Source organism: Cottoperca gobio, chromosome 14 (assembly GCF_900634415.1).
Source record: "Cottoperca gobio chromosome 14, fCotGob3.1, whole genome shotgun sequence".
Taxonomy (NCBI): Eukaryota; Metazoa; Chordata; class Actinopteri; order Perciformes; family Bovichtidae; genus Cottoperca; species Cottoperca gobio.
In genome coordinates, this window is record NC_041368.1 from 11361177 (window position 1) to 11383543 (window position 22367).

The 22367-nt window shown below is 38.5% G+C and overlaps 2 protein-coding genes across 4 annotated transcripts in view; both read right to left on the reverse strand.

Moving 5' to 3' along the window:
* Positions 1-1147: 1147 nt before the first annotated feature.
* On the reverse strand, positions 1148-3793 carry LOC115019012 (uncharacterized). The gene is made up of 2 exons (XM_029448322.1): positions 3605-3793; positions 1148-2341 (listed from the first exon to the last, which is right to left on the reverse strand). Exon 2 carries the CDS (start codon positions 2331-2333, stop codon positions 1680-1682), a length of 654 nt encoding a protein of 217 aa, XP_029304182.1. The 5' UTR covers positions 2334-2341; positions 3605-3793; the 3' UTR covers positions 1148-1679.
* Positions 3794-12390: 8597 nt separating this feature from the next.
* Positions 12391-22367, reverse strand: part of ksr1a (kinase suppressor of ras 1a) — a 31494-nt gene continuing 21517 nt past the window's right edge. For 2 of the 3 annotated variants that reach the window (XM_029447832.1, XM_029447834.1), the window contains exons 5-21: positions 22076-22257; positions 21330-21399; positions 21117-21200; positions 20858-20919; positions 20664-20773; positions 20004-20172; positions 19233-19274; positions 18869-18917; positions 18724-18787; positions 18033-18302; positions 17752-17948; positions 17362-17458; positions 16966-17099; positions 16474-16605; positions 16221-16356; positions 15427-15560; positions 12391-13403 (exon numbers count right to left, since the gene is read on the reverse strand). In XM_029447832.1, the coding sequence (XP_029303692.1) occupies positions 13397-13403; positions 15427-15560; positions 16221-16356; positions 16474-16605; positions 16966-17099; positions 17362-17458; positions 17752-17948; positions 18033-18302; positions 18724-18787; positions 18869-18917; positions 19233-19274; positions 20004-20172; positions 20664-20773; positions 20858-20919; positions 21117-21200; positions 21330-21399; positions 22076-22257 (1939 nt within the window). In that variant the 3' untranslated portion in view covers positions 12391-13396. The remainder of the gene's footprint in view (positions 13404-15426; positions 15561-16220; positions 16357-16473; positions 16606-16965; positions 17100-17361; positions 17459-17751; positions 17949-18032; positions 18303-18723; positions 18788-18868; positions 18918-19232; positions 19275-20003; positions 20173-20663; positions 20774-20857; positions 20920-21116; positions 21201-21329; positions 21400-22075; positions 22258-22367) is intronic. The other variant, XM_029447833.1, reaches the window with a different exon arrangement.

Consider the following 22367-nt stretch of genomic DNA (forward strand, 5'->3'; position numbering starts at 1 on the left):
CGCTATACAAGTCAAATGTATTATTATTATTATTATTATTATTATTATTATTATTATTATTATTATTATTATTATTATTATTATTATTATTATTATTATTATTAATAAAAGTCTTTAGTGCAGTGATTCTTTTTCGTTTTTCGCTCATTTCTTCACTTTCTCCCGACCTGTTGCATTTAAATCCCCTGTCTCTCTGTGTATCTGGCCTGTACCACTACACTTGCTGTCTTTGGAGCGTCTGCCCCCCTTCTTTCTTTCACATAATGGTATGATCCTAGTCTGTCCTCGCATGTGATTGACCGCATGGTGTGCCCATCAAAATAAAGTCCCGCCCCTGCCTGGACCATCGCAAAATCAGTACTTTTTGTAAATTGTACAATCTTCGTTCGGAGGGGGGGGGGGGGGGGCCACAGGTGGGTCAATCAATCAAAGTATAAAAAATACCATAACCAATGACAATTAAGTGAAATATTTTTCATGAGCCGGGAATCCCGTTTTTTTTCATTTGGATGTGAATTTATAATTGTTTCTTACTAATCTTATACTTGCTAATCTCTGTGAACCTATGGGGTTGGGCTGAAAATATAAGAATGTTTGCCCTTACTGTTGATGGTACCTGCAACTGTGAAAATAATAGTAAAGAATTATTAAAAAAGAAGCTGAGATGGCAATAACTACAAAGGAACAGACATATTTCTTTCTTTAATTTATCATCATAAAAACATTGAATGATTGGAGAAAACACTGACACAGGTCCCCCTTGCCCAAAATAAAGAACATTTGCATAAATCTGGTGAAGCCCACCTAAAATGGGCCTAGCTACGCCACTGGTTAGCACATAGCAGCAGAGAGAAATAAATCATCCAAATCTCTCATATCCAAGTTTACCTTATTCACTTTGATTGCCTGATTTACAATCAGACATTGACATTTATTTTGACTGAGGATTGCATTTACTGCATCTTTAAACTTGCACATCACCCAGAGCTACTGCAACTCTGAGTGTTTCCAACTGCTGCTCCTTTCTGGAGTTGAAGCAGAGGTTGCATTGAGAAGGGACAAACTTCTCAGACTTTTAATACACACACTATACAAAGTCACAACTCAACGGGACAATGGCAGCAAAGTAAAAGATTCAAGACTAAAGTTAGGTAGGAAGGGTTTTATTGTTGCATATGTTATTTAAAAGTATGTACATCTCCAAAAGTAAAGTTTGTCACAACACAAATTGACTTGGACAAAAGATTTTCATAACTTTAAAGGAATATTTTGAGTTTGTGAAGAGAACTTTGTTTTTCTCACATTTTTATATAACTCATAATTAAGGACGTGTCCATTTTGAGTAACAGGTCTATAGCTGTATATATAAAAAAAAGCCACAAATAACAGAGAAATACAATATCTACCAATTGTTTTCAAGAAGAAATGCTCAGTGCTCCGTTTGACAGATTTAGCAGCAGTTGTTCAACTTCCTGCAAAGCAAAAGCTGCTGAAAAAAGTATCCTTTATTATCGTATTGTAAAGCTATATGGAAATAAATGCAGGCACTCAGGAAACTTTTTGGCACAATTCTACACCACATCCTTTGGTTCCTCTGTGCCCTTCGAGTTGGAGGCTGCTGCCGATTTGGTGGACTTGGAGTCTTTGGCTTCCTCTTGTGGCTTTGTGGTGGACGCATTTTAATCAACGGTTTCAGGTGCAGTTGAAGCTTCCTCACTCTTTGCAGGGTCTCCCGCCTCCTTCTTGTTTTCCTCTCCCTTTTGTCCACCTTCGTTTACCTTCTTGCCTTCTTCCTTGGTGGTACCATTACCAATGTCCTCCTGTGTTTGAATTATGTCAGACATTAACACAGTGGTCTCTTTGTCTTCTTTCTCTGACGCACTTTTGTTCCTCTTGGCAGTTCCAACCCAGTATTCAGAGGTGCTGATCAGATCAGCGTTGCTGCTCAGCATCTTGATGCGTCTGCTCAACTTGCACACCTTCCAAATCAACAGCAGAGTAGTAAACAGCAGAATAGCACAGGCTATGATCAGTCCGCCGGTCACCATGAGCAGTGAAAGGTGTTCCTTCCTGTAAAACATAACGAAAGGTTTGGTGGTGGGCCGATGTGCGCCAGGTAAAGGTGGAGCGGCATGGCTGGTGGGTCCTTTTGTAGTTGACTGAGAAATGCTGTTGGCAACAATGGTGGGTGTTTGAGAAGATGAAAAAGGAGAGTTTGGGTTTGAAGCAGCTTTTGAGGCAATTGAGGTAGGAATATTTCCTGTGACACTTTGAGCTCCATTCACTGCACCCAGGATTTCTATGCAGTACAACAGGAAGAGGAAGCCTTTCATGTTGGTATCTGAGAAGATAGGACAGTAGTTTTAGTTTAAAATGGAATACAAATGTAACACAGTAAGGAGAATTAGGAAGAAGCCCAGACACATTTGCACCTTGCTATTTAATCTATGGGGCAGCCATGATCAAACCAGGCATGGAAAGTAATTTGCTCAAGTATTGTACTTAGACATGGAACGATATGAACATTTCATGTCACGATTATCATCACCAAAATAATTACGATTCACAATGTTATCTCTATAATCATGAAAATATGCTTAGCACTCATAAAATGGCAATACATACTGAAATCACATTACCTCAGATTTAGTTGAGAAACAACGCAATCTTAAATAAATGAATCAAAAAACATAATGTCCACATGCATTAATAAAGGATAAATATATAATAAATAGCAATATTGTGTTGGTCTGTTCTTTCTTACATGATAATTCCTCTATTTTTCACTTCTCGCAAGTTAGACATCTTTTTCAAGTCACTAACGTGAGGATTTCCACGGCCGTCTTTTTATCATGATATATCAACCCGTCCCTAATTTTATAATTTTTATTTTTTTTCCATTTTATGCTACTAAATATTCCTACTTCACTAAAGTTTGGAGGGAAATATTGTAATCAATATTTCAATTTCAATATATTATTATTTCAATTTCCATACATTATTATTAATATATTAATATTTCACTCCAATACACTTATATGCTTCACTTTGCATATTCAAATTAATGACACAAAATATAATCAACTAATAAATTATGATACAATATTGTAGATTACGTGACTCAGCAGTACATGTTACAATTAGCCCCACCTTCACCAACTGTAACATTTCAGTAATGCTTACCCATCAATGCATCCATAGTTATAATTCATCAATATAATATTAGGATTCTGCATAATGAGTGTTTACTTTTGGTACTTTAAGTATAATATGATGCTAATACTTTTGCTTACGCATGAATTTCACTTGTAACAGACTTGTAAATCATATAGAACATATCATCACTTTTTTCTATTCATTTAATTTATAGAAGTTTTCAGTATCACATGACTTGCATTGTTTGAGGACATAGTTTTGAATACATGATTGTAATTGTAAAGCAAGTTCCTGAAACTGATGATAAAGTGACAGTTTACTGTATATTTTATAATGTACAAGGCTGTCTTTAAAGTAGTCAAAAATAGCTAAATAATATCAGCTTTGTTTCCATCAGGATTTGGAACAACAACACTATAAAAGCAGACGTATGAAATATGTCACTTACATTGCTGATGATCTTGATATAGTTCCAAGAAGAATAAGGGGATTTGTATGAAATAATATGTACGTAAGAGATGAGCGATGTGTAAAGGAGCGACTAGCAATGTCGAATGACGGTAAATCAAATGAATGGCACACTCATCGGGGTGTCTTCTACTGACTTCTCTATTTGGACTATAATAAGAAAAGGAAGTGGTTTTGGTGTTCTGTTCAGATTTAGACATCTGTTGTGTGACAGACTATTACAAGTTGGAGGCTTGCTCATTGCTCACTGAGCAGCTCACTAACGATAAAACAACTCTAACTCATTGACCAGGAACTTCATTTCAGCTTATTGGCAATTTTTGGCTTCAGTTCTGTGAGCAAACCAAAATAATTCAAAACAGTGTCCTCAAAACAAAATCTGCATATCACTAAAGTTCGAAAAATTGCATGATTTTAACACAAGGGTTACAGCTGCAATTTGCACAATTCTTAATTTATAGTACTGGTATTGTCTATTTTTGGAAGCTGACATGCTGACGGGCCATCTCATCTCTTGCGTAGTTTATAATAACTTGTCTAAGTCTTGTCAAAGATGCCCACAGAACATTTTAGGTGACATAAGCAGACTAAACATGCATACGTCCGTCCTCTTCAGTGTCATCTACTTATTTTTGTCCAAGCCACAATTGCTCACAGATGACTTTAATTATAGTCAATGTATAATTTCATGTACCAATAGCACGAGGCCTTTTGATATGTCGTTCAGTTAATACTACATGTAAGTGGAAAACGTTGCAGCACAACTCACGCACATGACGGTCCGACTCAGACATGCAAGAACATCTGTTCAATGAGCAAAATAATAAAAATATTAATTCGCATTGATTGCAGGTGTATTCATTTTCTAAAGTTCCCCTTCTTGTTTCCTTTGTAACTGTACATTTTCCTATGTGATTTGTGGTAATTTCTGCTGCATGTCTGCACTTGCATTGGAAACTTACACATACAAACACATGCTTGTTTTGGCAAGTTGCCTCAACCCTGCACATGACACCAGTAAGATGTAAGACAGGATCTACCGAAGTCCAGTCTGTTCTGCAGGTACTGAGCTAAAGACCCTGGAGTGTATGACCCTGCTGGTCAACCTGCTGTGCTTTTGTCATCAAGGCAATGACAGCACATACCAGTTTATGGCAATCTCATCAACATTACCATCAAAAGGAACTGATAATACAACTGATGATAAAAAAGTAGAATAAAATAATAATATTGGACAGCATCGTGTTATTCAGACAGAATGTGGAGGCAAGGTTACAGGTGTACACGCCTGTCATAGGAAGGGTCATACATTACTATGGCTGACCTCTAAAATGCAACAAGTTGACAGGCTGTTGTGTTAAGCCACATAAATTATTTTATTTGCACCACACTGCCATTCAAAGTCAGTTATCTTTTATCACACATGGTTAGTGGCCACAGATGCAGATTAAATGCAGTATATTGTTTAGTAGGGCTGTCGTCTACAAAAGAATTCCTAGTTAAGACTAACACTCGATTAATTGATTGAATGGACTGTTCTGTAAAATTGAGTTTGTCCGCAAAGGACCATGCAAAAGCACCATGCAAAAGCACCAATTTGAATCTTGTGTTTACCAGAAATGTTCTTATTTCTTGAAAATGAGTCATTCGGCAAGAAAAAAGCATTTAAAAAACGACTGATGGATCAAAGAAATTTTAGCCAACCAAAAACGGCCCTATTGTCTAAAATGTTTCAATGCACAAACAAATAAAAAATGGAGCCACATAGATACTATTGAGTGTTAATTTATCCTTTTTTCCTTTTGACTGATATAATTTTAAAAAGCAGAAATCATGCAAATTATGTTTAAGAGGAAGTGAGAATAGAAGTAACTTAATCTCAAAAGCCCCACACATCTTTCCATGGGTGATGGAAAGTCCCATCTGTCAGTAACAATCACAGTATAGTACCTTTCCTTTCAACAAAAATGGCTATTCAAAGTGCTTTACATGAAACGGGCATTAAGAAAATAGAAAAACGAAATGACAACAGATGAAAATAAGCTTAAATAGAATAAAGCAGGGGATGAAGCAGGGGAGAGTGAAGCAAGGCGGAACCAGAAGAATGATGTGTGAGCTGGTTGTCAACACTCTCATCACATTGAGGCTGCTGTGTGTCAGGGTACGTCTTATTAGATGGGCAGTGGAGGCTATCTGCTCTGAAAAAGACAGCAGATTAAAGTTATCAATATAATTGATTCCTTTCAGACAGCATAGTTTTAGCTGAGCCCTAAGAGTCTGCTGAACTTGTTGATCCCTCTGGACCTCCGGTGTGTCCAGATAATTAAACAGCTCAATGAAATCCTGCTTTAGCACTTCTGATTGCTCTCTGCGGACATCACTGACCCCCATATGTAGAATAATTTGATTCATTTTGTGTTAATTCATCAGTTGAGGAATTTTCTATTTTTTTCTGAGTCCATAAATCCTGCCCTCTGCGGGACTACAGTCCTATCCTGAGGTTTAAGAACCATATCTTCCCAGCAGGTTGAAATCCCATTCACAGAGGTCGATGTCCATTTAATTCTTGGTCCAGCTGAATTCTGATGAACTAACTCGCCTACGCAGTGTCGAGGAGTTCAGAAGTCTTCTACAGGTCGAATGTCCTTGTCTGGAGCACGGCAATATTCTGTAACAATTTATGACGGTCTGTGCGCTCCATCGATCCTGAGCAGCAGAGAAGCACAGGGCAGCTCAGGGCACAATTCTGTCAGCAGGCAACTAAGTTACTGTTTGGCTCGCGTTAACATTGTGGGTTGCAGAAGGCAGTTCTAAGTAGATCATCTCAACCCAGAGTATACATAAATGATCTCCCCAAAGATTTCTTAGTTATAGGAAACCTCCTTAAATGCGTTGTAGTTTAAAGAAAAACTGATATACATACATTTCAAATTAATTTAAATGTGGAGAAAAGAAGTCCACAGATTCACTATCTCTGTGCATTGTTTCTGCACATATCACTACTCCTCACTGCTAAATCCTCAGGTCCAGAATTCAGTAACAGCACATAACAATAACAAATAACAAATGACTAATTGTCCTTTGCTTTGATTGACATGCAGGGAAGAAAGGACATTCTGTGTGCGGCCTCCCAGTGAAGGAAACAGTTTCCCCTCACCAAATGCTGGTCATGTGATCCAGTACCAGTTGGAGTCAAAGAGCTCTTGATTGCAGTGCATCGTCAGCCAGGATACAAGGTCCTTTCTTTTCTGTTGGATTGACACCAGTATGCAGAAATCAATCCATAATTTTTCTAGTCGAAGCCACACTTAAGATGCATCCTTACTGATAACAGCTTTCAAGGACTGAATGCAGGCAGTATTTATCATTTAACTGACAGCTCCCAAGGCATCATATTATAAACGTTCAGTAGTCATCAATTAAAAGCTGAATAAGCACAAATGTGAAAAAACGGGCAGGCCTACATTTGATTTATGAAGCATGTCTAACCTATTGATAGCGCATCACTTACTTATACAAAATGTATCAGACGAATACCCAACAAATGCATAACGTATACAAAAATATGGCGTATACAAAATATCGGCAACACGCTAGTGTACGTAGATATAAGGTAAGGCATAAGTAGTATTCATTAAGAGCTCACTGTGTTACGCTGGGGTGCGTTGTTGAACGCTGATGTTTTGAGCTTGTTGAAAATTACCGGACGTATCCGACGTGTGTCTTCAAGTTATGCAGATGTTACACATAAGTTACGTTACGTTAGACATACTTGAATACGGAATACGTACGTGAATACTTACCTACGTAAATATAGTACGTAAATACCTATGTGAATACCTACATGACTACGTTAGAGGTACGTTAGATATAGGCTACATCGGCTGACCATGAACCCTACAGCCAACTTATTGATAACGAGTGGATAACCTATTGGTAACCTATGTTAAACTTATCCCTGATGACGGAGTAACTTATTAAACGTGTTTCTACAGCTAGCGTTCAGCTAGCCTTTTGGGAGCTTATTGGGGTTTGAATATAGTATATAGGGTCCCTGTGAGTAGGTTATCCTCACTTCTTCACAGCACGTCTTGATGAATACATCAACCATCATCAGAGAGCATGGAGGATGCTGAGAGGCTGCGACAAGAGTACATTCTGTTCTCCAGCATCAGCATGACGTGAACCAGATGGCACTTTTCCAGCTCCGTTGGCCAGACGCTCTGATACGTTAGGTTAGACATACGTATAATAATCTTGAGCTACTTTTCATATACGCCGGCATACGTTTCTGCCATACGGAAGTGTGTGACAGGGCCGTATGTCTGGTGTGTTCAGCGTATCGTCTGCGTCCTTCGAACGATCACAACTTACCCTTAATTTATATCAACCTATTGCCGATATTTCGTATACACCAGCATACGTTTGTGTCATACGGATATGTGTGACAGGGCCTTTAAGTTCCAAGTCCTATACTTTGAGTTTTGAGTCCTTAACAAGTGTAATGCCATTGATCATGCTACTTTTTTTTGTTTACAACCACATAGTTTTTTATACGCAAACAATATTATCTTTGATTTAATTTTTGGCAATTGGGGATAAGAAATGTAGTGTTAGCTTTGGGGAATTAAGTGTCGAGTTGCTGCGAATGAATATGGTTAACGTTAGTTGATTCACGGATTAATAAATTGGTGGCACACTTTTTAAATAACATACTTTTTCATCTTTGGGCTTGGAAGAAGGGTATCAAGTATGTTCAGTATGTCTTGAAGTCCCGACTCATTGGTGTTAAAGTCGAGTTGCAAGTCTTTTTTGATTTGTCGATTCTAAAGTCATTAAATTTGTGACTTTTGTGTCCACACCTCTGCTATATTATTTGTTGTTATGCAGAGATGTCCTCCTCTTAATTCAGCAGAGATCATATTTTAGCAGAGAAAAGTCTGAGTGGTTTCTAGATTTAGGAGATAGTAGCTCATTTGCATGTAAGCTGATTTAGCTGTTCTAGGTTAAAGAATGATTACTCTTTCACACCTGCACATTACATAATACACAAAGCAGACAATGCTACAAAAAAAAACATCTAACCAAACTTCAAGTATAATGTATACATCTTTAATAAAAAAAACACTATGCTTCAGGATGTAAAGACTGAAGGTGACTACTTTTACTTTCTGTTGGGTCTTTATGCCACCTAGAGGCAAACTGGGATTTTGAGCATTACGCAGCTGCTGTAGGCTTTATATGTAACCTTCTTCTCAAGTGAGCTTCACGGTTCATTATTGTGCGTAGAAAGAGAAGTTTGACAAAACTTTCTTTGTTTCAGTTTTGCTGTTTGCAGGGGCTAAACTGCCAACCATTAGGGACATGAAACCCCCCCGGCGTGCTCTTATAATGCATGCTCTTCTTCCTACATGTTCCAGATTGAACTACTTTCACTCACCTACCCAAAACACTAATGATCTTTCTGACTTGCTCCATTGATTGGTTTATAAAATGTAGAGATATTGCAAATAATGTATGCTTTGAATCCAAAAATGCATCTCTGTCTCAGTCTAACAACTCCGACAGACTTAGAATCAATATTCTATTTTCAGGGTTCTCACACATGTTCATGGACAACATTTCTGAAAAACTATTCAGCAACATGGTTCAGGTATATTTTAAATATTAAAATTACATTTGCAAACACTACATGGAGTGACAGACGGAACAGGGAGAAAACAAAGAAGCCCACGTGATGGTGAACAAAACGTCACGCATCGACACACATTAAAGCTACATTACGCCAAAAATAAATTCACCTTTATGTTGAAGTACGTGGAAGGTTATCCACAGAAGATTACCGTGACAATAATTTTTATTACACACAACAAAATTCAATAACTTTTCTAAAACTATCAATTTAAAATAATTATTTGACTTTTCCAGGCCTTAAAAAAGAGATTTTGAAATTCCATGACGTTTCCAGTTTTCAATGACCGTGGGAACCCTGGATTCTATTCTTGGCTGAAGCCAAATCAACTCACAAATTGATTACATTTTCATATTTTATAGCTTTACCTATGCTTGTCGTCAATTCCTCTATTTTTATGAAACTGAAATCTCAGTACAAGATCATGATTTTTTTGTTTAATAGGGTTAGGGGTTAGTTTCATAGTTGAAATCCAACAACTGGAACTGTAATGTTTTATTAAGTATTTAGTTTGGAAGTGAGACTAGAAAAACTAAGTTAGTCTAAGGATATTTTAATTATATTGTAGCTTCATACAACCAGGAAGGAAATATCTGTATTGCAACAATAAAATAATGTGTCCACTCCGTTACATGACAAGCCTCATTTTATTGTCTTTCATGGATGAAAACAGAAACTGCGTGTACAGAATGGTAGTCACATGCAATACAAAAATATGAATTTTTACAATAACATAAAAAAACATGTATTGGCCCATTCTAAAAAAAAAAAAAGAAAAAAAAGAAAAAGAATTGTACAGCTTTTATACAGTATTTTATACATGAAAAAATATAAATATATATACATCTGTAATAGCCATAGCAGTACCTATTCAAAAATGTGATGTATTTTACATATAAAATGTTTATACAAATATTAGAAGAATCATGTTCATTTGCTATACATTAAATAATGTATGTACATTACATACCATTGGATTTGCAACACAACATTTACTGCAGTCTTCCACGAAAACCAACCCTACGTATTCCAATACAGTACGCTCATCCTCAGTCGCACGTGTACACACACACACACACACACACACACACACACACACACACACACACACACACACACACAAATACAAGCACGCCAACTGAAGCCAGCAATCACAAACAGTATACACAAGCGCGCACAAGAGGTAATGTTTAAGGAAGATATAGGACACTTTGCGCCAGGTTCCTGATTTATATTTTTTTGCGCAGAGAAGGAAATCACTCAACTTCTTGAAAGAAGGATCTTTCTTAATAACTCATATTCTTATAAGGTGCACTTTACACTTCAATGGAGAAACATTATTAAAAAAGTATGTTATCATAAAAAGCCAGCATTATTCTATTCCCATGAGGATTGTGAATGATGAAGGGAATATTTTCACTTTGTGTCTTTTCATTTCAGCTGTTTTTTAGCAAACAGAAGTCCTCATCAGTGCCTTGTTTTCAAATGCATCCAATAAACAGTGAATTTACCAGGTTATACTCCAAAAAAAAGACAACATACAAGTGAGCATATCACACTGTCCAAGACTCTGAAACCATCGTGAAAAAAAAAAGGGTAGCACTTTCTATGCCCATGTCTACAATGCATTATAAACATACTTTTAATGCATTATAATCTGCATATAATTATAAGCGCTCATAAATATTCTTAATGCTTTAGAATAATCATAACACTTTATAAACCATTTTATAATGACTTGATAAGGTCAAGTATAATAATACCTCATAATTGCTGGCCACACATTTTAGATTGAATTATTACTTCTGTCAAAGTCGATTATGTTTGTCTGATTACAGAAAAACAACTTTCTCGATTTTCATGAAACTCAGTGGAAGGGTGTAACATGGGCCAAGGAAGAACCCATTACATTTTGGAGCGGATGCAATTCACAGGGTGGACACACAAACTACTGCGAGATGGAGCATTTGTGCTGCATACATGTGGTGCCAGAACAATCAGAAAATTAGTTACCGGCTGGGAAAATTCAAGTGCTAAAGCAGAAAAACTTGGCAAAAAAGTAGCAGGTACAACAGACAGTCCCGCCCCTTCCGTTCGACCACCACGGGACCTTATTTAGGGCAATAATATATAGGCTACGGTAGTCAAAGTCGTTGACTACAAATCATTACATTATTACATTACATGTTTGTCAATTCAAACTATTGTGTAAGTCAAGAAAATTGCAGTTTGTCATGAATGTGTTGAACGATAAGACAGTGAAAATGCATATTAGGAAGACAACACATCCAAAAGTTGCGTAAGTGACGTCAACTTTATTTCCCGCTGAAGCTACGACGCCTATGTGTTTCGTAGCGTGACGTACTCACGAGATACGGGTCTTGCTCGTTCTTTCGCTTCCCGGCAGGCTGGATAAAACGCATCAGGTAAGAAATTGCTACATTTGTGCGTTGAACACCTGGTGGGACATAGAAAAGTTACCTCGCACGGTAGCGAGCCAATATAATGACGTATAATGATGTGTTGGTGGCGTATATATTGTGCGAGATGAGAACTGTAGTTCACTGAGCAGTTTCACACAAAACTAAATAGTACTATGACAAATTACAACTTTCTTGACTCGTAAAATTATCTTTTAAATTGACAACCATCATGTGTAAATCATGCCATAATTCAAACTGACCAAAACAATTATTTGTCTCTTGCCCACCCACTACTGCACATATTTATTCATACGGAAAAGGGCGGGACTTTTGCTTCTCCATTGGCCTTGGCGAAGGTCTGCACTCTCCGAATGCCATCCTAGCTATACCATTTCACTTTACTTAAAGCAAACAATGACCACTTATGATGACTTATAACCATCTTCTAATGTATTACAATGATTCTGATTATTACATCTGCTTATACCCCAGTAATGCCATTACTTCACTTAATGCACCACTTTGAGTATGATCTTATAATCACAATGCAATATTACAGTGATTATAATGCATTATAAAAAGATTATAATGTATTACAATAAGAATTATAATACACTATGATCATTGCAGAAAAAAGTCATTGAGTAGCGATGATGTTAGAAAATGTTTCGTGTTATTTATTTTTATAAAGCATTATGAATATTTATGAGTGCTTATAACTATAATTATACAGTTCTATGAGCAGATTTTAACGCATCATAAGTAAGTTTATAACGCATTATAGACGTGGGTTCTGTAGATAGTGTTACCAAAGAAAACACTGCAAATATGACTTCAAAACCAAACTAAACAACAACAACAAAAACAGTTCTTGGTTTTTTTTTTCTCCTGTAGACAAAGTGCAAATTGTGTCTAGACATGGGCTGGTGACCATCTCAGCACAACCATTAAAAACTGAGAGAGGGAGGCAGAGGGGCAGTCGGTTTGAGAACATCACTCAGCCTGCAAACGTGTGTAAACCCCCTCAGGGAAAACACAGATAAATTAAGTGGTCCATTTGGAAGTAGGGTCCATTGTATGTCCAGCAGAGTGAGAGTGTGTGTGTGTGTGTGTGTGTGTGTGTGTGTGTGTGTGTGTGTGTGTGTGTGTGTGTGTGTGTGTGTGTGTGTCTCAGAGAGAAAAAAGCGCTGTGTGGTCAGGGCCCTGGCGAGAACAACCACATCACAGCAGCACAGAGAAGGTGAGCAGGCCCGAAGACAGGGCAGCCATCAGCAGGCACAGACCACAGCACAGCAGTCAGTCAGTCTCAGCAGACACCACAAGCCAGTTATTCACAAGCCTCAGAGTCCCGGAACAACATTACAGAACAAAACCAAAAAGGGAAGGCAAAGAGATATTAGACGAAAGGAGGGAAAGCGTGAAGGACGACAGTTGTGTCCCCTCCCCCCTCCGCCACACCTCGCTCCACCGATCCTCTCTTCCCGATGAGAAAAATGCAACGGTTAGACATGGAAGATCAGACTGTGGGTTAGTGGAAAGCAGTGTCTGTTTTCAGGCAGAGGCAATGCTTTGATCAATCCTGTAAGAGTTAAGGATACAGGAGCATGCAAGGCAGACCCAGGCTTTGTTTTGCATTGCTTATGTTTCAGAGTGACTGCTACAACCTAGATTAGAAAAAGAGAGAACAAAAGAGAGAGAGAAAAGAGCAAAGGAAAACACAAACATTAGACGGTTAGTGAAAGTGTCACAGCTTTACAGAGAAGAAAGCATCATTTGAAAAGCGGCAAGATATTACATCCACATAGATTAGTTAAAGGATATTCACTACATAAAAAAAACCAGACTGTCTGAGTTCAATGAACAAATTGTTTTAAGATTCACTTCATCATTTGACCTCTTTAAGTCATTTGCATCATTTCCTTTGAAGGGGAGACGCTACAGGTGAATAGGGTAAAAAGTATTAACCAATAGAGAACATGAAACTTTCCCAGTTGATTACTTTCATTAAGACAATTATTTTTTGTATTACAAGTTTTCTGAAATGTTATGTTTATATGTGCAATTGAGCCATTATAATAAATATGTGTTAATTCCCATACATTTACAAAAACGCTTGTTTAATTTTGTTAACATAGGGAGGGACATTTAGATATCTTTGTATCACCCCTTAAATCAGAAAATAATGCCATAAAAAAACGTTGCCATGTTTTTAGGAAATACATGTTCTCTAAATCAGGCTATGAATGATCTATGATTTTCTTTTTTAAGCCCTCAGTAAGAACTTTCAGTATAAAGATATGACTGAAACTGGAATGTTTGGTGTCAGTATTGTCTACTCAAGAGGAAATTTCTGGCTGAGTCTGCGAAAACAGCCTTTAAAAAGATACGTAATATAAATGACATACATTTTGCAAGATACCACATACGGTGAAGAAATGTAATCACCATTTAACTTCCTCAGTTGATCCTTCAGACACAGAGATATTTTTGTATTACAAGTTTTCTAAGTTTAAATATGCAAATTAAGCATTATCTAATAGATAATGGGAGAAATGTACAAACGCAAATAGACAAAGTTAGTCTTACACCTTAATGTGTATTCTGGTTTTCTTCTCTTGACTAGTTTGAAAGAAGACGTGTTACGGAAGCATTAGTCTAAAATTTAAAAATTGACCAGTGCATGAAAAACTATGTTTTTGCCCGTAGTGTAAATAAATAAAATGGTAGCTTGAGATCTTGGAGCAAACACGGTCAGAGGTTTGTGAAGAAGCAAATCATGCATAAGAAGCGAAAAACAAGAAGTGGGAAACATGGTGTAAAAGGGAAGTTGCAATGAAGTCATGTTAACAAATGTATCGACGGCAGTGTGGCAGCAGGAAGTGAAAACGCTGGTCGGAGAGAAAAGAGGAAAAGTGAAGGATTACCACATACATATTGAGATGACAACGTGTGAGGAACAAGTTCTAAATAAAACGTTTCTTGTCATGACTTTTTAGGTCCAGAAATTCTCCCAATTCTAGTCTTTTGTTCAATTTTACTTGGGTTGTTTCAGAATAAAGATATGATTTGTGGTTGTTTTACACACGGATGAGGACAGAAATGAATAAAAATGCCATTTATAACTTTATATCTGTGTCTGAGTCTTATAACACTTGTCTTGCCAGCCTCGTTTAGGAAACTCGAAATTGCCATGACAACAAATCCAATGACACTGTGCGGCAGTGTGAAGTTTCTCATGAAGAAAAAATAACAAATCTGTCAAAAATGTGCCATTTCTGTCGAGTGACAATTGTCAAGAGTGTTGTGTCATAATGACTAAATTAAACTTTACAATTCACAATTACATGTATAAACCACAACGTTCACATTTCAATCGAGAGCGAACAACAGCGACGCTGAAGAGAGCTGCGCCATGGTGCAGTGACAGAGAGGGTTTGGGTCATATGCGATGATGATCAGAAATTATGAAGCATTTCAAACCTATTTAAAAAATATCAAACAAAAATTAATCAGAAATAAGACTATGTAACCCTAACCCCAAAGCTGAATAAACTCTGATAGGATCATCACTGACCACACTGATCACTTGTACCACAAGAAACTAGAAGATATACATAATATAAAGACAGAGTTTCTGTTTTCACACGTCCAGTGTCTTCACATCGTCCTTCAGTTCTGGATACCTACTCTGCAGACTTCCAGAAGTGTCCGGGGTGGGAGAGCCTGCGGTTGAGTTTGGGCAGCTTCTCCAGCATGTCGGCCAGCTGGGTAAAGGTCGGCCTGTCTCTCAGGTCGTACGCCCAGCAAGCAGAGAGGATCTCCTGAGAGGACAAACCACTTTGAGAGGACAAAGGACTGCACTATGAATGATGACCGATCCTCTATTCTTTTTTTCAAAAGTATATTACTTTTATTAATACGATTATAATTGTTTTGTCTTTTTTAAATGAAGAAAAAGCACACATGCTATATTTATCTCAAACACTGCAAGAGGTTATTAGACTACTATTTAATCCTTTCTTTTGTTAAGTTTGTTATATTCTAACAAATATATATATATATATATATATATACACACATCATATCTACGCTAACAATTTTACATCCATGTCTGTCCAAAATGTCATCACTTTAGAATGTTATCCTATTAGACATTTGTGTGACTGAATAATAAGTAAATAATAATAATAAGACTCATAATAAGTAAATTAATTCTTGAGTTATGGCCAAAAACGTGTTTGGTGAGGTCACAGTGATCACAAATTCTAATCAGTTGATCTTTGAGTCCAAGTGGACGTTTGTGCAGATTTGAAGACATTTCCTCCAAAAAAAAGAACGATGATAGTTCTCAAAAGATCTACAACACGTTCATCTCACTACACCGTTAGAGCACAGAGGATTCTTTAACACCGTTATACAAGCAGAATAAATATAAACCTTTTATGAATGACTGACACACTTGTACTTGTGTTTCAACTCACAGAAACCTCCTTGCCAAGGCTGATCTCCGCCAAGACCTTCTTTATGCCTTCTCCACTCCCCACCTGCCAGATGGTAGCTTCCACATGCTGGTTGGTGATAGGCCAGTCCCGAGCTTGAAGTTCATACCAAATGGTGCTTGAAAGGGGGGAAAAGAATAAATATGATTATTCCATCCAATGGTTAAGTACTTTTCAATCAGAAAGAGGTGTGAGAGAACAGTAGGTCGAACTAAGATGAGTGTGCAGAACTTACCCAAAGGCGTACACATCTGCTGCAGTGGAAAAGGGCAGGCGGTCCTCATTGTTTCCTGGGCTCATCCTGCGCACAATCTCTGGTGCGAGGTAACAAATCCAGCCATGTGGAAGTTTTAGTTTGTTCTCACGCCTGGAAAAAAAAAAGCAAAACATTTATTTTGTTAGTAACAAATCAAATGGAGTGGAAAATCTGAGTGGAAAGATGCATTAACTAAATGTAGTCCACCTCTGTGTACAAAAAACTATTCATGAAGCAGAGGGAGAACAAAATGAGCACGCTGTGTGTTCAAAATGTGCTTGAAAACAACAAGAGTGTGCTGGAAAGAATTCACATTTTACAATCAGGAGACTTCAGTCTTTGCAAGAAATACTGGCTGACAATGGAAACGCCTGCAGGACCGGAGCCACTGTGGAACTTAGCAATTATTACAAATCACTGGACCTCCCCAGGACACAGCAGTGTGGTGTGCAGAGGCCTTCAGTTTCTTACCTGCCCTCCTGAACAACTCCAGAGATCCCAAACAGCCCAAAGTCTGTAATTATGACTTTATTGGTATCATGAAAAACGTTCTTTGACTTCAAGTCTTTGTGAACAATTCCTTTAGCGTGCAGATAGCCCATTCCCTGTGTGAGAAGACAAAGTGACAGTTATGGACTGAGCTGGCAACAGGCTGCTGGGACATTCATTTAAATTAAACATATTCCAAATTAGAAACATATTTAATAAACAATATATTTGGCTTTGTTACACAGATTTTCTTATTTCTTATGATGGAAATATTTCTTGGCATGCAAGTCAAGTTTGTGGACATGAAATGTGGCTTCAACACCACTTCTAAGTGCTTAAATCATTACAAATACAAATAGATATAGAATAAAAAATTACCTTTACAATCTCCTGAGCAATTTGTCTTGTCTTATTAATATCCAAAGTGTTTTTAGTGTCTCGAACAACTGAGTACAGTGTCCTCCCTTTACAGAAACTGTGGGAAGAGAGAAGAAAAGATTCAATTAAATATTAAAAACATGCATTTCGTAGGGGGTGTAATTCATAAGTTTCATCAGTGGGAAGATAGAACATCATTTTTTTGGACAACGATTCGATATTTGCCACAAGACAATTTCAATTTGATTCCAACCTCTTGTTTACTCTAAAGTGCCACATTTCTCATGTTTAAACACTTTGATGAAATTGGATCCATAATGATGTATTATTACACCCCTAGTATTTGGGTTAAAATCACTTCAGAGGCGTGTTTGATATTTCGGCTCTCACCTGGTGATGATGGCTAGGTGGGGCGGAGCCATGCAGGCCCCCATGAAGAGGACCACGTTCTCATGCCTGGTCTGTCTGTAGTTCATCACTTCCTTTTTAAAGAGCTTCAGATGGTCCTGATTGTTCCCGTCGATCTCGAGGAGCCGGATAGCGACCTCGCCGTGCCACCGACCCTTATGCACTTTGCCCCAGCGGCCCTGCATTGACACAACAAACTTCAGCAGAAGTGCCTTTTCCAGATATGATGCATGCACATTTAACATCTGGGTTAGATTCCTCACCTTTCCTATGAGTTCTCCGAGGTCCAGCTGCTCGAAAGGGATGTCCCACTCCTGCAGGTAAACACTGGTCTGACTCGCCTTGCGGGAGATGGGGCCCTTCCACCGGTTTCCCCGAGAGCTGGGCAGATCATCCAGCTCGTCGCACTCGCCGTCTGAGCCCATGTTCATCCTGACGTCCTCCCCGTCATCCCCTTCATTTTCATCCTCTTCCTCGTTATTGTCGTCCTCTTCGGGATCTTCGTCTTCAACCTCAATTTCCTCCTCCCCTTCCTGCAAGAGTGAGCGCATGGATCTATATATAGGCATAATAATCATCTTCATCTCCTTATTGGATGGTTATATATTGTAGCTCTATGGAAGATAAGTTAATATATTCTATAAATGGGAGCCCAGCAAGAGTCTCCTGGTTAAATTACTAACAGCATCAGAGGGGCGCTGTCAGTCACGCTGAAGTATGAGCTGAAGAATTGCTATCATCATATCACTAAAATAATGACGTATGATAAACCAAATAAATATGACAGTTTGAAATAAATAAGCTCGGCCCATCTCTCTCTGCTTTGACATCTGATTCATCTTTCTGTCTATCAACTCATCTTATGTTGTTCCGATGACCAGAATGTGATGCAAAGATACATATTCAGAAACATGACGCAGAAAAACCTCCAGACACAACGTGTTGCCACATTACCTCTTCATCTTCATCTTCCACCAGCTCAGCATGTATGTCGTCCGCCGATGCCTCGATCTCATTGCTGTGACAGAGGATTGACATCAGAGGTGTAAAACCCATTAAATGTAAAACACTGAGTGAACTTTTATTATAAATGTCTTACACAGTGTCTTGGAGGACATCAGGGTGCAAATGAGCAGGACCGGAGACGTCTGTGGAGAAACATTAGATGGTTTAGGAAGGAGGGGCATTATGTTTATTATGTTTCCCCCCCTTTTCCTTCAGGAAAGCTTCATGGTCCACCACATACAAGAACATGACTGCTCATGCAACTTCTCTCTACCACCAGCAGATGGTGTCAAAAGACTGTGAAGTGACAACACACATTGCACACAGTGAAAGATGGCTACAGTAACTGCTACAACCCGAACAACCAACATGCAGAGGACAGAGAGAATGTCAGGTTGGACGAGTGCGACGATGGGAGAATAACAATGCAGCGTGACACTTTGGGACCGTCAACTCACCGGGGAAGATAAACTGCTGTCTATGCTGAAAGTAACAGGCAGCTTTTGCACACAAAAAGAGAGGGGAAGACCGACGAGCATGACACAGAGAGAGACTTTTGGTTAGAGAAGCTTTGAAATAACTCACTTTGTAAAAAAACAACAAAAAAAAAACACAGTGTTAAAGGGAGACACTAGGTAACGAAGGGAAAACATTTGAACTAATAGATATCACCATGAAATGTTATATTTGAATATGCAAATGAGGCCTTATCTTTCAGGAACAGACATGTGAACATCGGATAAGGCCAGGTTCAAAGTGCTCGTTTCGTTTTGTTGACATATTACAGCCAAAGGTTTTTACGGAGGACATTTCGGATATCTCTTTGTATCGCTCCAGAAATACTGTTAACAGCCATTAAAAAAAAGAAAATGTTTTCAGGAATAAAATGTTCTATAAATCAGGCTAGGAATGATATATGAACAAGTAGATACATAAAGACATGTAGCACAATTTAAAACAATTCACCATTGCATGGTAGTGTCTCGCTTTACTGTCATACATGGAGAGAGAAGGAAAGAGGAGCGTGTTTGTGGCCCATACGATTACAAATACTGTTAAACTGGAAAAGTTATTCAGGGAAGAAAACTTCTGTATTACAAGAAGAAATCAAGAGTACAGTGCTAGCATGGACATTTCAGAATGTACAGTGTGTGTGTGTGTCTGGATTTGTTGGTGTTCGTCAGGCGACAGTATCTGTGCTTCTGTATCCGGGCGTTTGCGATGCTTACCGGGGAAGTTGAAGCGTCCATCCCGAAGGTTTTTGGGCGAGGGGTTGGGTGGTGGAGTGGCGCTGGGAGGGTTGCTCTGCTGGAAGGGTGCTGGGGAGGAAGGTGTGGACGAGGTGGTGGAGGACGGATTGCTGCTGGAGTCCAGCTGGTTCAGCACTGGAGGATGATCCTGGTGGGGCAGGGATGGGTGCAAACGACACAGAGCCGATACTTAAGATGACTTTTGTTTTACTTTCATTTTAGATTGTAGCAGTCACTACAATTTCAAGGAAAATCTACCGGATTGTGTTGAGTCTGAAATAAGGATTGCTTGATGGCATAAAATGGAGAGGGCTTCACTAATCTTTACAATGTGTCTGTCCTCTCCAACAGACGCAGGTAGAGTTGGATCAGGAAGAGGTCATCTGTGCAACAGGAACCAATGGGCATTCTGGCAAATGTGGTCTGTATTTTCATATATACAAAGCGCCAGAGATAGAACTCTAGTCATTCCACACTGTGGCTTCCTTTATTTTCACTTTGTTTTAGGGCTGGTTTTAAAAATAAACCATGTTAGAGGGTTCCTTGTACATTTTACAGCATTCAAACTCTCAGAAATTATTTCATATCCAAGCAATCTAACTGCCGTATTGCAGAACTCTTAAGCCTTTTTCTTTTTACCTTTTTTGTAATGGCCTTTGGTAATGTGTCAAACTGCGGTGCTTCTGGCGGCCGGTCCACAGGGTTGTTTATATCAGACGGAACAGACTCGGTCCTCCGAATTTTGGCGACTAGAAGAGAAATTAGAAATGTCACAATGTGCTGGATATGCAAAATACACTGCGTCCTTCAACTGAGGATCAAACAAAGCTTACTTGGTAGAAAGGAGATTCTGCAGGATGGGGCTTCCTTCGTGCATTTGTTGTGGCACTTTAACCTGCACAGACAGTTTGCAGAATATCAGTACATGGCACCTAAAACACAGCTCCAAGCACTCACATGGTCAAGGACTGAACCCCGTCGGAGCTCCTGTATTTCCTTGTTCCGCATGCTACTGTTCTACTCTCTCAGTCAATAACAAAAACACTTAAAGTTGAGCGATGTAACCCTTTAAATAGAAAGCACTTAACTCACCGACAGTGTTTGCACTTAACCCCAAACATCATGTTCTTCTGGCACACCTGACATGTCTGGGACAGCCAGGACTTGGTTGAAAACCTAAATCAAATACACAAGAAATGCAGTTAAATCTACTGTGGATCTTTCATTCATACCAAATCCAGCTTGTTGGCTACATCATGACATATGGTTGGTAAAGAACATATTGTGTGTAGGAGAAAGATCTACCTGTGTGTTACTGCTAGGCCGATGTCCCTCCTCACTGCTTGTGGGGAGTTGCGATGCCCTGCTACGTTATCTATCCAGGGAGAGAGAGGGGGAAGGACGGTAAGATCGTGTGGGAAAGACTGCTAATGACCCCGGTGGTTAATCATATAAAACACTGAGCATTTAACTATTTAGATTTTGTCATTAATCATTGTCACAAATTAAACAAACCATGCTTTATATAGTCCAGAAATTCCTATTATTATTATTATTATTATTATTATTATTATTATTATCATCATCATCACCCATACTGGAAGAACACAGATTATTGAGTTAAACCAGGGTTATTAAAGTAAACTCAAACTAAAATGAGCAGTGACTATTCTAGTAAACTGGAACTAAATAAAAACTACATTCTTAAACTAAACATTTTTTGTAAACTCAAACGTTACTGCCTGGTCAAAAAACAACAAAAATGAATATACATGTATTTGAGTTTTTTGACAAGATGACTAATTTTGTTAGTTAGTAGAGTAAAAGAGTACCGAGTCATTATGACCTACACAGTTCTCCATGTATTCTGTGTGTATAGCTACACACTTAGCTACATTATACTGCACCTAAAATAAACTGAAACAACCGCAGAAAGATATAAAAAATTAAAACTACACTAAAACTAGCAAACGCACTCCGAAGACTAAAATGGAAAAGTCCAAACTAATATAGCCTTATGTCAAACACGCAAATACATGTGCATAACTCACTCTTCATGGTGCTGTGCTCCTCCAGCAGGGTGGGCGTGCCAGGCAGGGTGTAAGATGCTGTGGTGGCAGAAGGGGTGACTCCAGGAGTGCGTGCCGACATGACGGGGTAACGGGAAGGCGAGTCCTCACATCCATTCCCGTTAACTTGCATATTCAGTAACAACTTGTTCTTTTTAACACACCTGGAGAGAGGGAAAGCAAACAAATCAGCAAGTCCGGCAAAAACTAGAGTGGATGCTACAGCAGGTCGGCAGCGTCGCTAGGTACACACAGACTGTTTAGGGCAGGTTAT

Excerpts from the sequence above, each read along its gene's own strand:
- LOC115019012 (XM_029448322.1), bottom strand. The coding sequence starts at position 2,333 with ATGAAAGGCTTCCTCTTCCTGTTGTACTGCATAGAAATCCTGGGTGCA.